The sequence below is a fragment of the Haliotis asinina genome, chromosome 3 (genome assembly GCF_037392515.1).
Source record: "Haliotis asinina isolate JCU_RB_2024 chromosome 3, JCU_Hal_asi_v2, whole genome shotgun sequence".
NCBI lineage: Eukaryota > Metazoa > Mollusca > Gastropoda > Lepetellida > Haliotidae > Haliotis > Haliotis asinina.
The window spans coordinates 43,519,609-43,546,008 of record NC_090282.1 but is presented as its reverse complement, the minus strand read 5'-3'; the positions used below and the strand labels follow the sequence as shown (position 1 = coordinate 43,546,008).

The window sequence follows — 26,400 nt, the reverse complement described above, 5'->3', positions numbered from 1 at the left end:
TCCTTTTTTCAGTATTGTCAAAATATATTATTTATTTCTTTCAAGCATGGGGACAGATGTTACATATCCGATACCTAAGTACATATATAAACTGAGGTGTTACACTGCTGTTATGTGAATCAAAATATTTCCATTTCACATACAGATAAAGATATTGTCAATGGATATGCAAGTTATGTGTGTGGAAATGTATATTTGCTTTACATAATATATAAAAAATGGGTCAAACAAAGGATAACTTCTATGATTGAAAGTGGAAATATAAAGAGAAAGAGTGGAGATGGGGAAAAGAGTAAAAGGCAATGGAAGGAAGATGTCCAGTTCATTCGCCAGTAACTCTTGTGAGATTTGTTGGTTGTCTGTAAGATATCTTTAGGTCAACATTTTCATTACATGCTTTAACACGCTCTACTATTCACTCACTGAGAAACTGGAACATTCACTCAAGCTGAGAGCAACTGAGAGCTATCCCCTCCACAGAGGAAGAAGCAAGTAAAAACATGACATAACATCATCCATAGTCATCATATTCCAGCTTATCAATGTTCAAGTCATGGACAGTCAAACAAGTGGTTGATGGAATGAGCACCAATCCCAGTTAATGTGGCACAATGTCAGTGTATCAACCATGTGATATAATCAATCAAACTATGACCATCAAAACCTTCAAAAGTAGATAACTAGACAAACATTCAATCTCCCACCTAGCCCTATTTAACTGCAAGGGTGTGAATGTTGTATTCCAGTGATATCAAGGTGAAGTGTTGAACAAGGAAACTGGGGACTGATGACAGGAGTACTGATCCAAGCACATTGGGCAATAAGACTTGTCATGAATTAAAATTCAAAAGATATTTACTTCAGGAATAACATGACTCCATCTTTAATAAACATGTTTATTACCATCGTTGTGATAATATGATAAATGACTATCAAATGTGAACTTTTCCCTGTATAACATCTATTTCTTCTTCTTGGCTGGAGTAACTGTTGTTGAAACCTGGGGAGCGTATGTCGCCTGGGATATTTTGTTGATATAGTACAAAGCAATCACTGAGAAGATGAAACTGAAACACAAAAACAAACAACAATGCAAGACCTAAAATGCTGAGAAAACAATGCAAGAGAGGAAGGAACAAGGAGACAGGATCTGGAGGGAAGGTTGAGAGGGGAACTGCAGACATTTAGTTTCCACAGTGGATTTGGGGATGAAAGGGCTATTTCAGTATCATGCTTATATTATATGTTCATATATGCCATCATAAATCATTTTCTTCTCACACAGGCTACTTGTCATGTCTAACTACGAACCTCTGTTCCACTACCAGACTACAGCCATATTTCCTGGTTCCCTAGTAGCAAAAAACTGCAATATGGATTTTCTCCCTTCTTTCTATCCAATCAGAGCTGTGAGCAAGTTTAGTTTTATGCCACATTCAGCAATATTACAGCTATATGGCAGTGGTCTGTAACTAATTGAGTCTGGACCAGACAATCCAGTGATCAACAGCAAGAGCATTGATCTGTGCAAATGGGTGTCCAGTCAGCGAGTCTGACCAACTGATCCTGTTAGTTGCCTCTTATGACAAGCAAGAATGGTTTGCTGAAGGCCTATTCCACCCCGGACCTTCATGGGTCCCAATCAGCTTAGAGCCAACTTGACTAATACAAGCAAATGTGGGGCCACAAATATACCTCCTCGGCCAGTGACTTGTATCAAAGTGACACACAAGACAATTATTGGCCAGCTTGTCAATGAGGGTGAAGGAGACACAATTGGTCTGCCATTACATGACTTGTTTCTGTGTAAAGAAACATTTTTGCATCGCGATGGGGAAGAGTTTCTAAAGCATACAGAAATTACTAAGGCTATATAAATGATCACTTTTGAAACAAAGTCACTGACTTCACAACTAAATCTGATAGGAAGCAATCACAAATCCAGATCACTGGCACCAAGGAAGGGCCATATTAGAACAGAGGTTCATAGGAAGATATGACAAATAACCTCTGCGGGAATAGAATGATCATGAATAAGACGCAGTTTGTACTTACATCATGTCAAGTTTCATAAACTCACCAGAAATATAATGAATCATGTCTATAGAGCACACTTCCACATCAACTACTTATTTCATTTCACTAACTTTTGATTTTCTAAAAGTGAATTAAGAATTCAATGTACGAGATAAATCTGGCAGTTAGCATCCTGTCTTAAGGAGTTAATATTTTATGGAGGTAATGATCCCTGGTGTTGACATCCTTGATATCTCCAGGCGTTCTATTGAAGAATCTAATAGATTAGAAAAGTTACAACTTGCAGGTTAAAAATGATGCACTTAGTGTGGCCATAATTGTGAAAATGCCTTTCATCATTTTCTTGAATGTCCATTATGTAAAATTTAAAGAGGACAAGTGTCAACTTCTTGAGAAAATATTATGAATTATAGAGCACTTACTGATCTCATTCTAATCTCATTTAAATGGCAGTGTAGGTATCTCGCTCAGTGAAAATCAGAATGCTTTTACACCTGTACACATCTACATCCATAACAAAACGATTTAAATAACTCTGTCTGTACATATCGTTACCCTTTGTTTGCCTCTTGTTGAACTTTATTGTAATACACTGTTGTAACTATGTGGAGAGGGCTTATCTAAGTTGGATAACGTGTTCCCAATCGGTTTCTTAATTGAATAGAATATGTTTCAATCAATCAAAAATCTCCACTATACCCTGGATGCACCTATGACTCAACCCGATGATTTTATTACCTCCCTAGGCTGGCTTTTTATCCGATCAGGTGTCTACGCTGGGAAGTCACAACTCACATTTTCCTTTTTAAATAACCTAACAGATTAAACTCTGCAACATAAATGATACAGATGTACACTGAAAGAGGTAGTAGGAGATCATGCATAGTTTTTAAAAGTTTCACACCTATCAATTTGTCTGAATGATTTCCCCAAAATCTGAGTCGCACTGCGAACAAACCTTAACAACTGCGGCCACTATCTTTGTGGACACTGGCAGGCTTGGTTGTAAGGGTTAGCTGATTAGCTACTGTGAGAATACGGAGCCATGAAAGGGAGGTAACAAAATCATCAGCTGTTGATGCATCCAGGGTACAGTGGAGATTTGTACTCTGGAGGTATCGAGGATGTGGTCTTGATGGCTTCTACTAAAGAGAGCAAATCTGAACAGGCATCAAATCACAAGATAATAAAGAAAGCCTCAGCAAACTGCCAATCCTCTAATCAGTGATAAATCTTTTGGAATAAACCAATGTTTGGATGAGAAACATCAACTGGCATGAAAAATCACAGCTGAGACTCAAGTCTTTTAAAGTGGCCATGCAAAAAGGTGTGATCCAATTAACCCTGCCACTCTGCTTATGTTCAGTTTGTTTCAACATTTAAGATTTGTATGTGATCCAGGGCAGATAGATGCACTTTGTTCACGCTTTCAAGTGTTTGTAACTACGAGTTCACTTACCATGTTGTGACACACACACGGTGAATCAAGCCAGATGCAAACATGGACAACAGAAGACAGCCGACAACTGGGAACAAAAGGAGATACAAATCGCATTATTAGTTCATGTCACTTGATCTCTATCTGTTTCTCCTAATTGAAAACCAAAATTGTGAAAATAGTGAAAGAGAGAAAATAGTGAAACAGTGAAGTTTGGAAGGCTACAAGCCAATCTTCACATTTCATAACAAGCCAGCTCAGCATCATGTCGACTCTCTCTGAATTAGATTGTTAAAACACTGCATAAACTTGATGGAACAGGCACTTCATGGTAACCTCCACTGTCAATCATGGCCAGTGGTACAGTTTCCAAAATGCCAGCAAGTTTCACAATTGTAGGATTTGTGAAATGTGTACTATCCACTGGGTGCTGACAGGTATTATCCTAATCATTTAATGTTTTATCAAGTTGCTGAAGGAACCTTATGCCTTTCGCAAGAGGTATGATATCCTTTTTTCACAATGGAGAAGATGAATCAATTAGATTACTTCCAGAGTTCCTTGTGGTCAGAGAGGTACCTCTGTCATGGAACAGAGAGACATCACTGAAAATTATTGACTGTCACAGAAAGGATATCCTAAAAGATGAAACACTATTTTCATTCACATCCTCTGTTTATATTGGCTTCATGGCTCCATAAGCTCCTATGGCAGCACAAACTAGCAAAATTTGCTTACTGTTGTTGGTGCAGAAGTATATCCATCAAAACAATATGCAAAATTCACATGAAAACTGCACCATTAGCTAGTCTGTCCTGATTTAAATGACTAGTAGTGCAATATGGACAGTAGGCTGTGCCAATAGTGTAATGTAAATTGAATATTCAGGAGAGACTGGGCACTGCCAGTTGTTTTGAAGTATATAAGCGATGAGAGGTGTAATCTAACTTGCAAATACTGAAATAGGGGGAACATAGAAAAGAACATTACTTGTACCAGCCACAACATTTTAGCCAGAGGTGGAAAGTGGGCTTACATGGTCAGTGAAGTTGTTGCCACAAAACATGGTGTAACCAGACAATAGGGAACTTACCTTCAGGGAAAAGTTTTGCTTGGAATCCATACCCAAATGTACTAGCTTCAAAATTTCCTACAGCCTGCAGATGGGTTAAGGAAAATGAAAAACCTTGATTTCGTAAATGTTTGCTAAGGTGAGCAAGTTGAATTGAACAGTCTTTAGTCATGTGTCAGCTAGATGAGAGAGAACATTCTGAAGAGAGGCGGATCATCCATGTTTTCTGTTTCGGTGAAAAACACCATGGATATGCAGTACACAAAACAAAGAATCATGGTCTAGGAAATTTTGTGGAGGCGTGTGGTCCTGTGCATTGAGCTCAGGTCACAGTAAGGTGAATTCAGCAGCAGTGGGCTCAGACAGAGTTCAGATGGGTGACTTTGTCTGGTGAATTCAGCAGCAGTGGGCTCAGACAGAGTTCAGATGGGTGACTTTGTCTGGTGAATTCAGCAGCAGTGGGCTCAGACAGAGTTCAGATGGGTGACTTTGTCTGGTGAATTCAGCAGCAGTGGGCTCAGACAGAGTTCAGATGGGTGACTTTGTCTGGCAGCTTGACTTCTCAAAGTTCCCAGGACTTCTTGGGTTATCTGGGGTAACAATAACCCGATTGCAGAACTTTCAGCATGCTTCTCCATTGTGTAGAATTCAGCATATTACAAATGCACTTATTATTTTTAAGACATGTATCAACCAGATATGACAGAATAACTACAAGATTTCATGTCAGCAAATCAAAGAGGATGCTTGCTTAAAAATTCATGATGTACAAGATGTCCATAGGACCTACCTTTTATGATAAGATGAGTTCTATTAGAATACATTCATTGTGTTTAATGAAACAGATAATCTCTGTATTGGACAGGTTTTAAGAATAAGCAAGAGGTAATCACAATATGACAAAAACCTCGTATGCAGCATATTTGCTGATACAGACGATACATGTTTATCTCCAAATACATTTCAAGAATCAAGGATACAGTAAGTGCCAAGATGAAAAGCACTGATCCCAGGAATCCACCTAAGATTGTGAAGTACTCTGTTGATGCCAGCTGTTGACGGAACATCTGCATGCCTGCAAACAGCAGAACACCTAAGGTGCCAGATATCAGCATCGATGGTCTGCTTGACAAAGCTGGAAGAAATGACCAAGAGTCACTAATGTACAAAATACATATCTCTTCATCAGGAAATATTTGGAATTTCAAAACATAATGGTAGTTTGCATACACTATCAGGACATAAAAATCAAAGCAATATGCTGTTTTCACAATGAACATCATAAACATGATACAGGGTGTCTTAATGTAGAAAGCTGGTTTACCATTTTGCAGTTGCATGGTTTACTTAAATTATAATTCCTTTTGTAGCCAGTGCTTAACTTGTTTCAAGGATGGTGATGGACTGGCCCCTTATTAGCATTATGTAGTTTCGGGGCATTACTGTTCATGGAGTTCAGTACTGGTAGACTCTCTTGAACAAAATTCTGCCACACCTTCAGCAAATTATACTTAACTTACAACAACAGTGATTGGCAATTTGAAATGTTATAGCACACGAATCATTGCAACATCGAAATATATAGAAAGAACACTTCATATTACTATAAGACCACTATTTATTCGAGAAACATGGCAGGTTTGTAGTTCATATGAATAAACTAGTATTCCAGCCAAGGTCTACATAGAGCAACCCTGGGTACAGTACGAAGTCGTCTCGTTATATGCTGGACTAGCTAGGTTTGCAACAATGCAGGAAAGTATCGACTTGTTGACGCAACGTACATGTACAAGTTAGGTGTTGAAACGTTAGTAAAATCCCTATGACGAATAAATGCCTTAAAATACACAATCCCAGTATGTCTCTATTCTAGACTTGTTGCTTAAGCAAAGAACGCTCAGGCAGCAATTGCATAGGCAATCCGATAAATTTCACCGCATCCCGGAACTGATGGGAGATAACTCAATATGATGTCCACGTCACAACACCGGTAGATGTCCAACGCTAGTAAAGCTCAGATGTTCGTGACTGAAGATATCCTTAAAGGTCTGAGAAAGAAGTAATCGACCTAAGAAAACACAATAGTACCGTTATAATCATGTATGCACCCTTTTCTCATCCCGATGAGTCAGGCAAGGAGAACACCGAGGTGGACACGTTATTTATGGTTAGGTCCAAGGTCTTATTCCTTTGCAAGAGGAAAGTACTGAAAGACAATCCGCCCCTTCTACTCCTACAATATACTTCTCCATGCTGCATTAATGTTGATGGGTTTGTTTAACACACATCACCACTTACCCATGTTTATCCGATTGACGTGTTTATAGCAGAAGAGTGGGTACTGACTATGGTCATGCGTGTTAGACAACTTCCGGTCGAGGGGAGTAATCATTGGCTCGTAATGTCGTATGTATTCTCGTACCCCCACAAAGAAAAGTCACAAAGTGTTTGGATGTACATCCTACCTGAATTTTAATGGGGATTAACAAAACACAGAAAAAAATAACATACAATGAGGTATAGAGTTAGCACAACTTACAATATTTCATGAAACGAATACTGTGAGAATAGAAGTTATTAAATACACGGGTTTCTTGAGTCTGATAGCATGATTTACATTTGAAAATAAGTGTTCAAAATAATTGTGTGAATATATAATTTCGACTCACTTATATTTAATGCTTATTTACAGAATATAGAATGAATAAAGAATCTCACCGTGTTTCTTTTGATTTAAATTATGTCAACACAATGTACTAAGGGGTCTGGATATGTATGCTGTATCAATATCACATGAAAAGTCTATTAGTGGTGTATGATATGAGGAGGGAGATACTCTAGTTATCATCCGACATCGTCATTCTTCTATACATGTGTATGTTGTTATGAAAACAGTAGTAACCCGTGTCTTAAGACTGAAATGTACAACTAACCATATTTAGTGACAGCGAGATTACTTATGTCATTTAATTGTGTTGACCATATTATATGATTTCTGGACAAACATAGATTTCATAATGGGCATATTAATTCGTTGAGAAAAAGGGATTGTTTTCAATGATTAACGGGATCGTCGTACCCCAAATGCGTTGAATGATGCTCATGATGTTGTTCCTTATGTTGACTGATCCAGACTCGATTATATACAGATCGCTGGTATATTGCTGAGTGCGGCGTAAAACAACATATCAGCCAACCATAAGGAGGTTAGAGCGTGATGTTTTATTTTATACTTACGCCAATGATGGTTGTCACCCCCGCCCTGTTAACAAAATGACAAGCATTATTGGGATGGGTACTAGTATAGTTAACTATTTGTTTGTCTGTTTACCTGTACATTTCTAATATAGAATATCTTGCAACATCTACATTACATGGAATTTGTTAATATAATGATATTGTATATTTTATGTCATGATACACTGGTTTGTATTGTGGGCGGTAGTAACTATGGTAACTAGTTAAATATGATTTTATTAGCATGTATATGAATATTTCAGTATACAAGGCCTTGTATGAGTTGATGAATTATTTTTAACATAGATCTGTGCTATGTTTAGTATTGTGTACTGATGTAGTGCTTTTATTAGGTAAATATGTTTGCGTGCAATTGCGTAAGTGTCTGTGAGAAAGTTTGTGTGTACATGCGTCGAATAAATGATGCGTAATACTGTTGTGCCATTATATTGTTCGGTATTGGAGGCACATACTCTTTACTGGTGCTTCACCATGGAGCACCTGCCCTCCCCGAGGTTAGGTTGAAACATACTGTTATCTATATGTGTGATGTTCCGAATGAATATTGTATCTTAAACTTGATATTTGTATCTGTAACATCGTACTACTGTTGTTCTGTCTGATTGTAATGTGTAATATATATTAAGATAAAGTAATACTTATGGTATACCGCAAATGCTAAATGTAACAATGTAATGATTGTTTTATTAGAGACCCGAAACTGTACAAAAGAAGTAATTTAACCTTAGATTTCTTTTTGTTTCTGGGTATATCTGTCACTTTATCTAGGGTGAGGGTTCATCGTATCCCAGAATGTTTAGATATTAAATCAATCTTCCACGCTTAATCCTCAATCCTTAAGGCCTACCTATGTACAAACTGTATGTCTTGAATCAGGTTAATGACCCAATTACGAATTCAATGCGAAACCAGGACTGCACGGAGCCTGATTATCACGATGGTTTAACAAAGATGGACAAAAACAATCCAGTACACGAGCTTGAGAACGACTTGTCTTCCAGCTACACAACGAGGCTTTCCAAGATAAAGGAGACTTCCAGCAATATGGCAGTGCCTGGCATGTAGAAGCCAATTTTAGACACTGTCTATAAGTGATGGCATTTTATAATGACGGAACGAAGAGGTCGATTAAACCACGGGATACATCGTGCAGCAGTTACACCGTTTTATACCCCATGTCTGGTCTCATTATCTGAAATACGGAATCAGATATTTATAGCATCAAACTACGTCAGTAAATTATTTGATAAAGTTTCTGTGGCATACAGTATAAGACGTGACTTGCAGTAGCCCGTCTTGGTAGTGTGTGATTCTACACTATCTCATTCCCGCTTTACAGATGTGTCCCGATATTGTGCTTCTGTCGGTAGTGTGTCACAGTAGACTGTCTGAATAGTGTCTGTCGGTGGTGTTTCACAGTAAACTGCCTGGAGAGTGTTCTCCGGTGATGTGTCACGGTAGACTGTCTGGAAAGTGTCCCCTGGTGGTTTGTCACAGTAGACTGTGTGGACAGTGTCCCCCGGTGGTGTTTCACAGAAAACTGCCTGGAAAGTGTTCTCCGGTGGTGTATCACAGTAGGCTCTCTGGCAGTGTCTGTCGGTAGTGTGTCACAGTAGACTGTCTGGACAGTGTCCCCCGGTGGTGTGTCACAGTGAACTGTCTGGATAGTGTCCCCCGGTAAACTGTAAACTGTTTCATGCCTGAATTTCTTCTTTTGTCGAAACATATTTTACACCAGACATGTTTTTCATCTTTTTACATATTGTTCACTACCGAGTTATTTTGCATATCAAATTTTGTCGATATATCTATCTGTTATATCCATGTATATGTCATATAGTTCAACTCTTAACACCATGCGCATTGTATGTGATGTTTTCGGGCTTTGCGTCATTATATCAGTACAGTTCCTTCACATACAACATTACATTTGGCTTTTTTCGCTCAGCTGTTCAGTGTTGTCACGGTATATCATTGTTCACTGCCCACTTACAGGCTACCACTTCGAAAAACCCGGGATATTGCTTAATATAATCAAGGCGAACTTTGGATTCAAACTCCTGCTCATAGGAACACGAAGCGCCCAATGAAAGCAGCTCATGATAATATACCGTAGAGTCTCTTGAGATATAAAGTTATGTATGCAACATGCTCCAGTCGAATGGGCTTTGAAGGCATCTACTTGTCTGTTTTCAAGTAATTCAGGAGATTTGTATATCTCCTTAGTGAGAACGTCGAATCCCACACAGAGGAAACTTCAAAGGATGTACTTTGTAATTACTTCATTGCCGACAGTTCAATCAATACCAGGAACATTAAGTTACAATGTACACCTGGGCTTTGGTCTGATAGCCCTTCATTCAAGTACATTAGACGAAGAAACCAATGGAATTGACCAAGTAAGTTGAGTTTCATATACTCAAGTTGTGGCCAGGAGTGCTTGATCCTGACATGACCACAGAAAAGACGTAAGGACAACCTTTTCCGAAGGCCATGAATCACAAACTACGACACACCGATCGCTGAAGTCACTGCATGAGTACAATAATCTGTGAACGGCATGCCTGCATGTCTATTCAGCTCAATGCTTTGCATAGGGATCAGCGGAATGACCATCCAAAATGTAATACTGACTCGCAACGCTGATACATTTGATGTCGCTGGTCCGTGAACGTATGAAACACGCGGATATAAAGGGGACAATATAACACCTCGGATGGACTCGGATGGACCCGAGATTTGGGGGGCAGAAAACGTTCTGTTGAGATGATTGACATAGACCTTAATTGATTTAGCTGTGTTTGGGCAAAAGGCCTTTATGTCGTTGGTGAAATATTTTCCACTGAACAGTTATTTCGAATGTCAGAAATGCAGTTTTCTGACAGTCGTCACATCAATTGGTGTTAAATATTTATGAAACAACACAAGGATCTGTGGATAGGACATGTTTACAAACGCCTTTTGCCTTTGTAATTTGACAGTGATTGGCGCAAGTACGTTTCTGTTCCTGTCTCCTCATTATATTTGGAATCTGGTTTTCTTTCATTTGATAGAGAAATGTCGATCATTCCCAGAATACTGGCATGGAGAACAAGACTTCTAACAGCATGTCCAAGAAATAATATCATGAAGGAAAAGCATACACCCAACTATCGTTTATGTTAGATTAGCTATTATATTATAAGATTACTCTTGGATTTTCTACTACATATCAAGTACCATTTGTTTCTGAATGTTCAGAGCATAAACTAGATGCAGATGCAGATGCAGCAGCTCAATGCCCCAAGCTCATGGATTCGATGTGCAAAGTCAGTGAAACATCTTTGTGACGAAGTTGGAGGGAGTTATTATACAGCCTCGACACGACCGTAGAAGGCGAGTGAGTGTGTTTATTTTTACGCCGCTTTTTGCAATATTCCAGCAATATCACGACGGGGGACACCAGAAATGGGCTGCATACAACGTGCACATGTGGGGAATCGAACCGAGGTCTTCGGCGTGATGAGCCAACGCTTTAACTATTAGGCTACATATCCCCACCCCACCCCGTCCGCCTTACACACACACACGCACACACACACGCACACACACAAAACGAAAACAAACAAAAAAAAGAACGAAACAAAACAAAAACAACAAAAAAAACCAAACAAACAAACAAAACAAAACAATCACAGAAGGCTGACCAAAGAAGAAGGAGAATGTAAAGACGATAGGATAATTACAAACATGAGCTTTAAGAAAGGTCGAATGTGTTATCATGTATACCAAGAAAACAGAAAAGAACCCCTGAAAAATATGGAGGGTCACGTAAAACCCTTGCAGTTTCATCCCTTGAATAGGATCACCACGAGCTAAAAGTCATTTTGTTATGGCGACCGTTAAACTTTAGGATCAATAACGACAGATTGTCCTACTTTAGAATATCGGGACCAGAAACATGATTGTGATTCATCAGAACAGCGGGGGAATGTCGAATCATTGATGTAATATAATGTTCGCAGCGAACAGAACCTAACCGAATCAACCAAAGTAATAATTCTTTTGAAAGATTGATCTAATTTCAGCTGATGTAAGAGAAACCCTTTATGAATGTTTGATTGGGGTCCTCTGTCTCGTACATTATGTGACGGAAGTGTTGGCATTTCCCTCAGATCAAACAATCGTGCTCTTATTACGCGTGAGTGCTTGCCGCGTTGCGTGCTTGCGTGCGTTTAAATGTTGCTCTCCATAACACAATTTATCAGGTCCACATTCTCGCCTCAAGCGAAATTGTGAGGCCCTGGCAATGGTAATGGATGCAAATAATTTGATTCACAGAGGTGTGAAAATTCTCACCGGGACGTAAATAGGTGAATGAATTACCATCCCATTTTCCATATTCCAATGTCCAAGAGTTGAAGGTCACCCGAGGGTAATACTTAGTACAAACATTAAAAATCTAAAAATGGTTAAATGAATTGCCAATTTTGATTTAACACACAAAGTACGGGTTTTCGTGGAGGAAAGGAATCTTTGTTTTCGTTGAACGTTTCAAACGATTTGTTTCTTTAGGCTGCAAGTATTTATTAATTTCTATCCTTGCTGAAAACCGCCCCTTCTTATACCTCTGTCCAGATAATTCAACTCGCCGACAGCCATAGACTGAATCGATATCTATGTATTTATTATGCGTGTTTCACACAAAGGTCTCATATCAGATCGATACGGTCAGACTTGTACAGAATCCCTAAATGAGTATTAACTCAACTGGACCGAGGCTATTGTGGGCTAGTTTGATTTCATGCCACGTTATGACATTTGACCTTCATCCATCGTCCGGTCTTGTAACCTACATGTTAAACATCGCATTTAAAATGTCTGGCCCATAAGGGGGAACTTTACGATGCCTGCAATGTCCACAAAATGCACATAGACGCTCAAAATGAAGTTTCAATTAATCGGTAGCCGTGTTAACATGTTATTGATATGTCATTGATGTCCATTACTTCTGGAAATCAGCGAAAACTGAGTCATGCTGTGTGCGATGTTGACCCATGTTTTGGGGAGGTGTAGCAATGTTCACAGTTTGTCATGTAAATTGTCTGCTTGTTACACGTGGAGTAGACTATCTGCACAGTTCTGGTTAGTCGTGCAGCGTGAAAATCCCCTTGTATATCTATTTAAACTGAAACACGTGGTAACGAGCAATACAAGACAATGGAAGCTGTCTAAGCCGACACTCAACGAGACTGGAGAAATAATCCGATTTAGACAGCGTGCCGGATTGTAGAGCTGAAATGGATAACTATGGTTAGGTGTGATCTAGTGTTGTCACTCTCATATGTATTGCTGTTTCAGGTGGTTCTCTCTGCTGTTGCACACATTGACTCAACTCACTAAGTACACGTACCTATATATGTGTTATAGTGTCTACTGCAGGACAGCCATGTCCAAATATTTCTACAGACCACAAACTAGTGAGCTACCTTGTTCCTCTTTGTCACTTCCATTAATTACTGTATATGACATTTATGGCCTTTATTGGTCATCCCCCATGGCTGTGTCTGTCATCACACCAACTGCAGAAGGAAGAGCTATTGTTTCTCTATCTGTCCATTGTTGAATCTTTGCCTGTCTATTGTTGTTAAAAACTATATATATGTATGCTCACATCTATACTGTAGGTGAAATGAGTATGGAGTCCGGCATTCCGACTGTCTTTGTAGGGACGACCGCGAGCAGGATTATGCCGCTCGCAGGAAAGGCCCTAGGGTTGAGCCGGAAGTCCGCTCACCTCATTCATGTATACTTGTTTGTCATGTCTTGTGAAACCAACTAAAGAAGTTTGAGCGACTAAACTATTCTTTTCTCTTAGTCAACGTGATGTTCATCTAATACCGAACTAATTCTCCAGTCATCACAATCATGAGCTAATTCATCCCCAGTCGACGCACCACCCATATATGAACGCTTTGACATATGTATACCCATACTGAATTAGGACTAAATTATCTCATCAATCACGTGGTTAGTATTCCAACATTCTACATACGAAACATTCAGTACACACTCTCAACATAGGTAACAACAAAAACACATTCAGCCAACACACCCTAGTCATACACACTGAGTCAACACACGCAATAGTCAATACACACTCTGTCAACACATGTAACAGCCAGACGCACTCAGTAAACACACCCTCAGTCAACACAGGCAGACAGATAGTTTATTAACATCTCATCACATAACATAGTTAAAATATGCACATAGAAAAACACAATGACAGTAAAATATGTAAAGAGGCACTCTAATAGAGTTATGAGCGACATAAAATAATTACTGTATATACACATGACTAAAACACACATGAAATGTAAAGGCTTAACAATAAAAAGTAGAGCAAGAAGATTAAAAGGTAGTTAAAAGGGGGTAATGAATTATCAAAAATTTGCATTCAGTTATAAACAAAATTACTACTGCACATATAAGCAATTCCTTCCCCTAGCGAGAATAAAATTGCAGGGTTTGGCAGCTAAAAAGCTTAAAAAGGGGATGGACAAGGAAAGTTTCCTAGGAAAGTTTAAATGTGTTGCAGTCGCGTAACATGTTACCACAGGCCCCTCTTTGTCCATGTGGGCTTGCTAACTCGCGTGTCCAGTTTCAGTGAAGTCTTGGCAGAGTTTCGTGGATACTTCACGGAGAACGAACTTTGGACAGTATCTGTTCTACAGGGGGATGTAGTGTTGTAGACTGAGACTGGTAAACTTTCTATGAACCCTTGTCGTCCAGTTGTTTTTGTTGCGGGTACTCCAACGCTACGACCAGAGCCAGATTCTGCGTGTAACCCAGTGATTCGCCAAATAGCGTAGGCGATTATATTGTCTTGTAACACTGTTTCACTGCCGGACAACCGTGGGCACCCTTCCCATATCTCCTCTAGAGGCGTTGTTTGGAGCAAATTTACTTAAGCCCAGAAAGAAGCGTGTTGCTTTATGCTGAACGAGTGCCTTGTGGTTCCCCCTATACTGGCTGCATAGTTGAGAGTTGTACCACACCATCGGTAAAAGGACAGTAGAGACTTTCAAAATATAAGGGCTCTGCTCGCTGAAGTTGCTGTTGCTCTAGCCATTTGCTTATAGTCCAGTAACAACCCCGAGAAATTGTCACTAGCAACAGTTTCCAATACATCCTCCCCACACTTGAACACATGGGCCGATCTTGTTTTACCTGTACTCTGAAAGTTAATTACAATGGATTTTGAAGCGTTTATTTGGTACGACACTATACATTCAGAAAGTCAAGCATAATAGATGGTTCTTCATCCGATTCAGCCAGTATAACAATATCATCAGCGTACGCTAATATTCCAAGCCGAATGTCATCAATTACAACTCCTAATGTTAGTTCACACATTGTAGCTGTGAGGTCGTTTATAAAGATGTTAAACAATACAGGAGACAGGAGGCAGGCTTGTTTGAGTCCACAATTAACTGCAAAGAAATCTGTGTGAAAACCGTTAATACGTACACAACTTGTCACATTTTGATAAAAAGATAAAACAACGTCCCTGATACGTCCATTAATGTTGAAATCAGTCATCCTTTTTTCCATACAATTTCCCGATCAATGCAGTCACACCTTCTTAGAGTCTATGAATGTTACAAAAGTGTCTCTCTTTCAACTTATCCTGGTTTCTATGATCAATTGTGATATTTGATAAGTGGTCCGTAGTTGATCTCCCTCTCCGAAAACCATTTTGGCAGTCACTCAGCAAATTATTTACCTCAAAGTAGTTGGTCAGTCGAGTGTTTATAATTCCACAATAAAGTTTATACGTTGAGCTTGCAAGAATTATGCTCCCATATGACAGAAGATCCCGCGGGTCGCTAGTAGATGACTTGCGGTTGACTGGGTATATAGGGCTGATGATACTCCTACCCCAGAACTCTGGTACAGTACCACTCTTGGGGCAATGGTTAAACAGATTACACAAGTACATGATTGCATTCTCATTTCTCAATACATCCAGTGGTAACCCGTCAAATCTTGATGATTCCCATTCTTCTCCCTTGTGATGCTTGGTGGATTTCTTGTAGGGCTACAATGTCATTAAGGGGGCTGTCAGTGTCACTTAAGTCTGCCGGGTTAAAATCTGGCGATTCATTGCAGTTGAGTAGGTGTTTGTAGGCTTTACTCCAGACGTCGAGTACTTCATCTGTGTCTGTGCTGATAGATCCGTCCCCTAACTTCACCCCCATCGGTATAATCCTCTTCCTGTCCTATCCAATAGCAACTTTTCCTGTTTTCTTCCAGAATTGCTGGGTGTCTTTCAACACAGAGATCATCAAGTTCCTGTAAAGTGCTCTTAGTAAACTCACTTTTAGGTTTGCGCGTTTTTTTATCGAAATACCGTCTTTTCGTTACATACACAGATTTGTAGCGCCACTTATCGGGACCCTTACACTTACACCACCTTTTCTCTGCTGCAGACAAGTCCCTCCACAGATTGTCCAAGTAGTCGTTCCACCATTCCTTGGCGCGCCGACGTTTCTTGGAATTCGGACAGTACTTGATTGTCCTAACGGAAAGTGTAGAATGCATTGCCTTTAAAACATGGTCAGCAAACTTGTTAAAAGCGGAATCAGTGGTGCACAGCTGTATAGACGTCTCCTCGAGCTCCCTCATTCTGTCGGCCTCAGCTTGCTTATCCTTATCTATCATACTTAACATAGGAGATAGTTATATTTGGATCTTCACACTTTGCTATAGCACATTTTAACTCAAAACTCCATGAAATAAAGGAATGCTCCACTGCCAGTAAGGTACTCGGATTTAGTGAACCCACTATATCTAATTCCCGAAATAGTGAAGTTAGGCGTTGTATGCCAAAACCTATAAAATTATTTAACATTTCATAGAGACAAACGCAATAATCAACCACATATAAACCTCTAGACGCAATAAAAGTAAAGCCGTTCACATCATTATTGCTGCCATTAAGCATACAAAAATTGACACATAAAGAAAAATCAATAAAGAGTCTGGCATTTGCATTGACATTTTATGATCAACAGAATCTGTGTGTGGAGGAATGTCGATGCCCTCGATATAGTCAGCAAGATCTCCACATTTGATATGATTGAAATCTCCACAAATAAATGTTACGGCTGGGTCATACTATCAATGTATATGATTATTAAAGCGTCAAAAATATTCTGCAGAGTCAACTTGTCTGATGGATTCTTCAGGTGGTAAATAGCACACACAGGTGGTAAAGGTTATGTACTTATTATCTACACACGCTACAGTCACTACACAATCAGTCAACACACACTGCAGTCAATACACTCTCTGTCAACACACGATACAGTCAAAGCTAGCTACAGTCAGGACATACTCAGTCAACACACGCTACAGTCAGGACACACTCTGTCAACACACGATACAGTCAGAAAACACTCAGTCAACACATACTACAGGCAACATACACTCAGTGAACATACGCTACAGTCAGGACACAGCACATGCTACAGTCAGGAAACACTCAGTCAACACATACTACAGGCAATACACACTCAGTCAACATGCGCTACAGACATACACACTCAGTCAACACATGCTACAGTCAGGACACACTCTGTCGACACCTTACACTCATACGTACTCAGTCAACACACACTACAACCAAAAAAACACACGGGAAATCGTGGACTATACAGAGCCGACCTTTCGAAGAGCAGCCCATATGCCATCTGTCAGCTTTTTAAGACTAACTTCTGAAGATCAATAATTTCTCATATCCGCGCAGCATAGCTTTCATTCTCGAGAGAATACGTTTCTTCTGAAATATCTCTATCTGCTTTCAACGTACTCAATGGTGTACACGCCGCGCGGGCTAAAGGTCTTCATTTATCGTTCCTAAGATTTCAAGCATACCGGGATTCAGCCATACGTTATTCACGACAGAAGTACCTAGCATTATCAAAGTCACCAGTTTTACAGAAAAATTAACGGAAACATATTTTAAGGGTGACAAACTTTGGGGAACAGGGCTCTGCTCTATGGTCATCCACGTCTCTAGCTCACAATCAGACGTTGTTTTGTAGCAGTTTTTAAGAACAGAAAAAGATCACGTACATGTAGCCTGACCAGGCAGACATTTTGGAAATACACAGGCGTAATCATCGTTTTTGTGTGAGTGAGTATCGATCGAAAATTGGCTTTGGTTTGATTGTCATTTGAACGGCACAAGCTAGACTAATCCTTTGTCTCTGAATATACATAAGTTTGATAGTAACACACTAACCCATATGAACTGAAAAGGGAGACCAGAGATTCAGAACCTGAGGAAATCTAGACTTGCTTAATTAAGGGCTTTAGCACTGCAGAGAGGGTTTGGAAGACGGGAAAATAATGTGGTTCAGGGTCTGTGAGACAGACTAGGCACAAGCTAGGAACCAATTCCTTTCATTTCACGCGATAATATCAGTCCCGAACAGACATCGTTTGTCTCAGGGTGTGTGTCTTGCTTGTATGCTTAAACCAAAAGCTTGTCAACCTTATTTTTGATCATGTTTTTAGAAATTATCATTTAACCTATCGGTTTTTACATTAGAGACTTGTGCGGGTCCACCTTTGACATAGAAACATCATCTGCTGAGTTTGTCATTAAAGAGTTTTTGATCATAGTTATCGTGCAATTTACCGTCATGGGGGAAACAGCAGATGATTGAATGTCTGGCAACATAGACAGAATGTCGGAAGTTACTTTTCACAATAACATGCTTTATAGCGAGGATCCATCTTTTGTGGTCTGACACTTAGCTTCTTTGGGGCGATGGGGTAGTCCACTGGTTTCGGCGTTCGCTCGTCATGCCGAAAGCGCGGGTTCGATTCCCCACATGGGCACAATACGTGAAGTCCATTTCCTGGGTCCCCAACCACGATATTGCTAGGATGATGCTATAAACGACGTACAGCCAACTCATTCACTCGCATAGCTTCATTCGTAGCCACTTGTGTCCTTCTTGACAAGCAAATCCATAACTCAAGTGACGAGTGATGGCGACAGCGCACCACAACAGTCGCACGTCTTGCCTCAGGAGCAAATCGCGCTGTGATTGTCGTAGAGACGCTACTACCATCCTGGCTGCATTGGGGATACATCTGTCTTCATGTCGACTAGACAGATAAACGGAAGTCGTTATGGCAACTCCGGATCATTCATATTGCCGCTGCGATCATTTCCTGGATAGTTTGCCAGATTGTGAGTGGGCCTCGTACATCTTAATTGGCAGTGTTACAGCTGCACCAAACCGCACCGTGCTGTAGTCGACGTTAGGGCTTGATCGTTGAGACGAATAATAGAATGCAGCAGATCCACTTTGTGTGACTCTGCTGACCACTGCCGGCGTACGGTATACCGTGGTACAGTGGATAGAGCGTCCGCAGAGGGGAGGGTCGGTGGTTCGATCCCAGGTGGCATGACGTTAATAGATGGTAGATATTGTTACCCTGCCTTTGTTTCATGCATGAGGTTAAAACAGGGGCCGTTCTGCTCGAAACCTCAAACGGATGTCTATATTAAAATGCATCTTCCTATCCCAGCGGTAAGCACTACAGATCCGAACTTGGCCACTTTAATTTTATGCCATTTACGCAACTACACACACTGTATCTTGGTGAAAAACAAGGTTTCTTAAATAATCTGGCTGCTATCTTTAACACGGCCCCGCACTCCGTTCCAGCCCAAATCTTCCTGGGATGTATTGCAAGACTTGAGACTTCGTAATACTTCGTTGAAGCCATTCCAGATAACCTGATTCGAGTGACCGGACCTGATAATGTCGCATCACTCTTTACGTAACACACACACACACACACACACTCTCTCTCTCTCTCTCTCTCTCTCTCTCTCTCTCTCTCTCTTCTCATACAAAAACATTTAAGAAATACTCATGCAATGCACTGTACTTGTATTTACATAATGTGTAATAATTGGCGTTTATCTAATTGGTGCATTACGATCCCTGTGATGTGACCACAAAATGGTCATTTATATGTGTATGACATCTTTTCTATTGATTTTCTCAAACTGACGTAGATCCCGAGAGACCACACCGTATTTCTTCTGATTACATCGCGATTCCAATAAAGACCCATTTGCTACAATCGCCGAGAACATTTTCATGTATCAAATAGGTGAGTGTTCTGGCTTAAGAACAAGCTCTAGGATAGTCCAGTGATTACCAGTTTACAACAGGAAATGACCATCCTTAGTATCATAGCAGTTAGGATGAGGTAACAGTAGACTCAAGTTTCGTAATATATGAACAAGACATATATTGTATCAAAAAGGACATAACAAAGAATAATATTCTTTGGAGTGACGACGATTTTTCGAAACGCAATTATAAACTATTTATCATACAGATCGCCAGTCTGTGTTTGTATGTGATAAAATCACCTAATCAATACCTCGAGATGTAGGTCAAGTTCCAGGACAAAGACATGAAGGTGCTAGGATTTGTAATAACGCTTCTTTTTCAGCATCGTTCAACCAAAAACGGAAACAGTTTCAGTTTGGCATCGTTGAGTCATACTGTTATCAACTCCAAAACGCATACATTTCCCAGGAGAGGAAACAAATGCGAAAAAGGAAATTACATTTTCACGAGCTCACATAATGATTTTTCAACGTTCACGGAATAATTTCTCAATTACCATCTGGCGTAAAATACGGTTTGGCAACTGTCAAGGCATGTCCGTCATATATTATGTATAATGTATGGTTCAAAACAATTCATGACACGCATATACCATAAACTTCAAAGGCTATGTCACAAAGAGTCATTCGATTATCTTCGGGTGACGTGACTTTAGTTGGATCTCCCATACTCCAACCACGCTCGCGTCACATTACTGCTGCATTGTCTTCAGTTGTGAGACATAATTCAATATCTAATAGTTTCGTATCCACTTCACACTACACAGGAGTTTCAGATAACGCTTATACCTTCCAAGAAAACTGAAAGATCCCCCAAACACAACAATCACGTAGTGTTACGGTTCGTTGTGTTTCAGGGGCAAATATAGGATTTTGGGGTGGATGCTCATACTTCATGAAGTCCAAAGGTTAGGAGGAAATGATCCTCAGGAAGAAAGTGTTTTCGGGGGAGAGGCCCCTAGTTTCATTTCGTTGCCGCCCAGACAAAGTGGACCTATGTAATCAAAAGCCACACGTAATTACATGGACATACAACATGGCTGCTGAACGCTGTCAGATTCTGATTTCGCAAGCATTTGTTTATGAGTCATTTACCTACAGGTGTTGCACAGACTGTAAACATGGCGCTTGTGGTTGCTACAGGTGTGGAGGTGTGGACTAACCTTTCCATATTATTGTCCATGAATCGGAATGTGGTACAACACTCATGTCTAGGATGTCAGTGAAGTACCGTTATCCATCCATATTTTGTCTGATCGACAAGGTCGAGGTTACAGCCATGTCCGAGGCACCTCAACACTATCTGTGAAGCACGACGAAACGGTGCCTCCTCAAAGATATTCTGTCGTGCATATACAATGTCTGTGACTCTGAAAACGACCTCTGCCACCGGTCATGAGGAAAACAGATCGGCTTCGACTGACAAGTGGGGCCTTCCCCGTGACGTCAAATTCCAGTGACGTAGACCTTGACACCACGCTCGTCACGTTTATTTGTGCTCTGGTGACGGGAGTGAGATGGGTCATCTGGTTGAGAAGCGACGTAATGGAAGACACGCATGAAATATGATTCAGAGAAGGGCTGTATCGTTCCCAAGGGTTGTCCACCTGAACGCTGACGGTCCTTAACGTCATTTAGTCGATGGATGACAATCAACATCTCTGCAATATAATCCTCAAAGACATGATAGCATTTCGCAAACCAAAGTTCTGCCATCACTGAGCAGTTGTCACTTGAGGAAGTCCTATTTTCTGCTTACGTATTGAACGTAATCAACTAATTTTTTAAGTTATGGAGCTGTAAGAATAGTTATGTAAGAAACTATATATTTGCTTAATGACGGGTAGACGTGTAAGGTCGTTCATTTTTATATTTATAATCAATATGTGGCATCTCTGAGGGGGTCCAAATAATAATACAAACAAACATAAATATGATATAAAACAAACGGGTCTGCATGAATGTTAAATCATAGGTGTTTGTGAAACTTTTGTCCATGTGTATATTATAGTGAGTCTTATAATACCATTTGTACTTTATTTGAGAAAGTTTAATATTAACTACGAAGCCTAAATAATGGCACAAATATTCGGAATGTGCGACTCACACTGAAAAATACAGTTCTTAGGATTGTGAATGTAAGTGGAAGACATACATGTACACAGTACAGCAATACCCAACTTTGGGTGGCACATGCCAGATCAAAACAAACTATAACGTTTAATCCCAGAGGACTGATTCCTCTGCTGTTTTGATCCCAGAGGACTGATTCCTCTGCTGCTTAATATTCACACGCCCACTCTAACTCCCAGTTCCAGACTGCTGATGAAGACGTACAAACACATCATTATGGACGAAAGTGCCGCATCAAGCTGGACGTGAACAAGGATGGACTGTACCTCCAAATAATCTATAAATGGATTGGGTCAGAGGGCTTGTCTGCTTATATTTATCTCTCAATTCATGGCTGCTTACAAAACGTCATTGACCTCTGCCAACCTGTAGATGCCGCTTGGTCTGTTACGTGTCATATAATGAATGAGCCAAACAAAATATACTTAACAGTTCGTTTGCATCAAAATCAATGTCGGAGAAGATAAATATGTAGAAAAATATATGTATGTTTTGCGGTTCAGGATCTACGCTGACGCATGCTCAAAGTGTCAGCACCATTTTTACCCCGGTCAGTGGATTAGTCTTAGCTGTACTCTCATTCTCATCTCGCTAGGGAGTATACATCCCATACTGTCTACGAAGGTCCAGAAGATTAACGTTCATCATCTATTCCTATCGGGTACCCATATTCCAATGGATTAAAAGATGCATATTTCAGACAGTGTTACCTGTTTAAGGAGACGCCTCATGTATTATATGTGCTTTGATATGGGGCAAGACAGAACCCTCAGGAGTCAAGCTGCCAAATGCAGTCGGCCTCGATCGTAGCATTTGAACTAAAGTTGTTCGTTCGTTCGTTCGTTCGTTCGTTCGTTCGTTCGTTACTCTGCCGGGTACAGGAGAAATGCCCTGTAAGGCAATGCACTGAAACGGGCCCCGTGGCTGGTTTGAACATGTCAGTGCAAGATAAGTATCAAAAGTGTACACGAAACGGTGACTTTTAGACTGATGCTTAGTCTGTGAATATACATAATTGTGATAGTAACAAACAAACCCATTTAACAAGTAAACCCATTTTAAATGAAAAGGAGCCCCAGGAAGACCTGAAATCTAGACTTGCTTCATTTAAGGTTTTAGCGTTGCAGAGAAGACTTGGCAGTAGGCAAAATATGTGCTTCAGTGACTGTGATACAGACTAGCGAATCCATTCATATCTGTGCGGTGTGTTGGCTTGGTTAAGTCGAGGTTACTTCGGAATGTGGTGTTCTTTGGGATATGTAAAAATAACAGGAGTTCTGACACGACCTCTCTTGAGTGACCTCAGCTGGACGCAGTTATCCATCCAAACAAACAAAATGAGGTGAACGCCTAATGAAGCACGCGTGGCATTTGAACTTTTGTGCTCTCAAAGTGTCCTTTTACCACATTGGTCATTGATCCAGATGTAGATGCGGATTGCCTACAGGAAACCCATACTTGTCAAAAGGCAAGATTAACGAGATCGCGAAGTGAGGTTCCCCGAATTGGTTGATGCTTGTCATCCTGTCCATGCGTAGATCGATACTTGTGGTTTCAGTCACCTGATTATCTGGTCAACACAACATTATGCAGACACCACATACCATACAGACACAGAATAGCGTTGTGTAGCCTGATGCAACAAATAAACAAACGTTAATCTAAAGGGGCCAAATATTACTTTTTCCTATGTACAAGAAAATCCCACTTCTACAGTTCAGCAGACACGATGCGATATGTCTCTCAAGCACTACCTAATGATTTATAGTGGTGTACTTGAAACTTCCAGTTTCATTTTTAGTCATAAAGGCAAATTATTCAATAATTACACAATGGTTCTCCGATTTTGCATTATCGCTCTCTCTGGTAACAAACAGCGTCATTCTATTAGGAATTCAGAATAATTCTGTTATCGTATCAATCGACACATGAAAGTCCGACACAGCTGCTACTAGAACATACTGACTGACCAGGAGGATTTGTTTTCAATTTAGGACTTTGCTGATTGTTTATATAAAAGCATGATATATTCATATAAGTGGAACAAATATGAAATCACTCGTTGAAGTATCATTTTCTGGGGAAATTGTGCCTTTTTGTACTTCTATGCCGCACTAAGCAGGGTTTCAGGTTTATGACGAATGTGAATCAGGACGTCAAGTGGTGATTCACACCTACAACATATAAAGATCAAAGTCTGACCGCCCGATCCATTTGTATGGTCATAGATAAAGGTTGCTGAGAACCTATATTCCTATCCGAAAACATCACGGGTGGAATGGTTCCACTGCAGTTGTGCTATGAAAAACGGCAAACGGTTTGTACATTAAAAATGTCTTTCAAAGGAAAAGTAGTTACATACAGTTATAATTTCGATTTCGATGAGATAATCTTTTATGCCAGATCGGTATGATAATACAATTATTATGTGTAAATGTGCTAATCTAGTTGATTTCTCGTTCTAAACAATGCTCTGAAATCCTAAACGACACTTCTATTTGTTCCATAGAGAGAAACCCAGTATGTATCAGACAAATCTGTAACAGAATCGTAGGTGGGATTTTGCTTTCTCAACTCCAGACATTACTCTTTGTTAATGGATTACTGAAAATTATTTTTGGAAATTGGTTAAAGTCTCATAATTGATGATTCGTTCAGCACAACCGATCAATCATCGAAAATAATTGGTCAGCGTCATTTATCAAATATTCATGGTATGTTTGTTAATGCACACAAAAAGCAAGGAAAAAATAAGGCACTTGGGTTTTTTTTCCAAATTGCACAAGATGCATTTGCAAATTCACATCTTTAAAGGATTACTAGTGTGTTCGGAGCACATTCCAGAAGTCTTTAAGATAACGTCATGCAAGACTTGGAACGAGGTATTAGTGCACAGAGAAATGTAAATTGACACAGGCAAGACCAACCATGTGAAGAATATTGTTGATGTAAACACGTGTTCCAAAATTTGTCTTCGGTAATGGGAAAACATGATCAATTCCTTGGTCGGTAGTCAGTGCGACAAATCTTTGATTTTTTCAATTAATCGAACCATCAATAGTGAAAATGAGTGAGGTCACCAGATGGTCGCAAAAAGGTTTAACACATCCTGTTCACCGGTATCTCGAACCACTCAAGCGTCTCTTTGGTGTCTAACGAAGGCCAAAATAATGCGAACAAATCGTTTCGTATCTGGAAGAGCGTTTTGACTTTACCTAAATCACACACAAAACTACGTAATGGCGTCGAGGTGCGCTTCATATGATGATAATATACACCAGATCCTGCAGCATATATTGCTTTGTCGTCTACTCGTGTCCGTAGATTTCATCAGATTTCTGTTAAATAAATTCTATTAAATGCATCACTGTTCAACATGAACGACCAGTCTAAATACCACCAATTAAAGCACTGTTGAGGGAGGCCAGCGTTGAAACTAACGCACTAAATTTCCCATCGTCTTGGGACAACCAGTGATGTACTCCTTGCACACCAGTCTCCAGTTAAACAGAAATAAGGGGATTTGACAGCATACATTCAAGTTAAAAGAAATATTATTTTGCTGCCAAAATGCATCCAAAAAATATCTTTCTCTTCTAGATAACTTGGCAATATAAGGATGCTACATAATGACAGGGAGTTTAGAGAAAACAAAACTTGTGCATACACCGAGATGTCGTTTTGTCAACACTGTTGTCGCCGCCGTGTTGTGAATTGTAATTCTTGTCAACAACATAATCTGCACTCCAACATTTCACGACGTCTTCATCGTGGACAAGGCTATTCTTGTATTCTTTGTTTCCGAGATGAGAACGCAACTATTTCCGGATTGCGTTGTGGTACGCAAAGACATAGTTCACGTAAACATCAGTGTTTGAAGGCTGCCTCTGACATATAGACATTGTGTCTAATCTTCCAACTGTTCGTTATGCCAAACCAACATGAAATAAACTGATTTGTTATGAAATAATTTATCATATTTACAGTCTTGACACAATAAAATAACTGATAATCCCTCTTGCATATAAGTAGCTATGTACACAGAAGGACGGAGAAGGCGTTTACCCTTCCACCCTCACATTTTACTTTGGACCTGTCAGTATGTAATCCCAACGCAGCGCGTTTCTTTTGTGACTGTATGTCCCGGCTATGTCCTCAGAAAAAAATATATATTTGCATTCCTTTATCGACGTTCTAATAGCAGCATCACAAAGTCACATAGAATTATGTTGCCCCAAGGAAATGTCTATG

At 39.9% G+C, this 26,400-nt stretch overlaps 1 protein-coding gene across 1 annotated transcript; it reads right to left on the bottom strand.

The window, feature by feature from the left end:
- Nucleotides 1-882: 882 nt before the first annotated feature.
- On the bottom strand, nucleotides 883-6,924 carry LOC137276859 (keratinocyte-associated protein 2-like). Its single transcript, XM_067808506.1, has 5 exons — nucleotides 6,846-6,924; nucleotides 5,528-5,682; nucleotides 4,569-4,632; nucleotides 3,497-3,563; nucleotides 883-1,067 (listed from the first exon to the last, which is right to left on the bottom strand). The coding sequence occupies exons 1-5, from the start codon at nucleotides 6,847-6,849 to the stop codon at nucleotides 962-964; spliced, it is 396 nt and encodes a 131-aa protein (XP_067664607.1). The 5' UTR covers nucleotides 6,850-6,924; the 3' UTR covers nucleotides 883-961.
- Between the last annotated feature and the right edge of the window lie 19,476 nt (nucleotides 6,925-26,400).

Coding starts and splice junctions, on each gene's coding strand:
- LOC137276859 (XM_067808506.1), bottom strand. Junction 3,564..4,568: donor AGCAAAACTTTTCCCTGAAG/GTAAGTTCCCTA, acceptor TTTTGTTCCCAG/TTGTCGGCTGTCTTCTGTTG. Junction 1,068..3,496: donor CGTGTGTGTGTCACAACATG/GTAAGTGAACTC, acceptor TTTGTGTTTCAG/TTTCATCTTCTCAGTGATTG.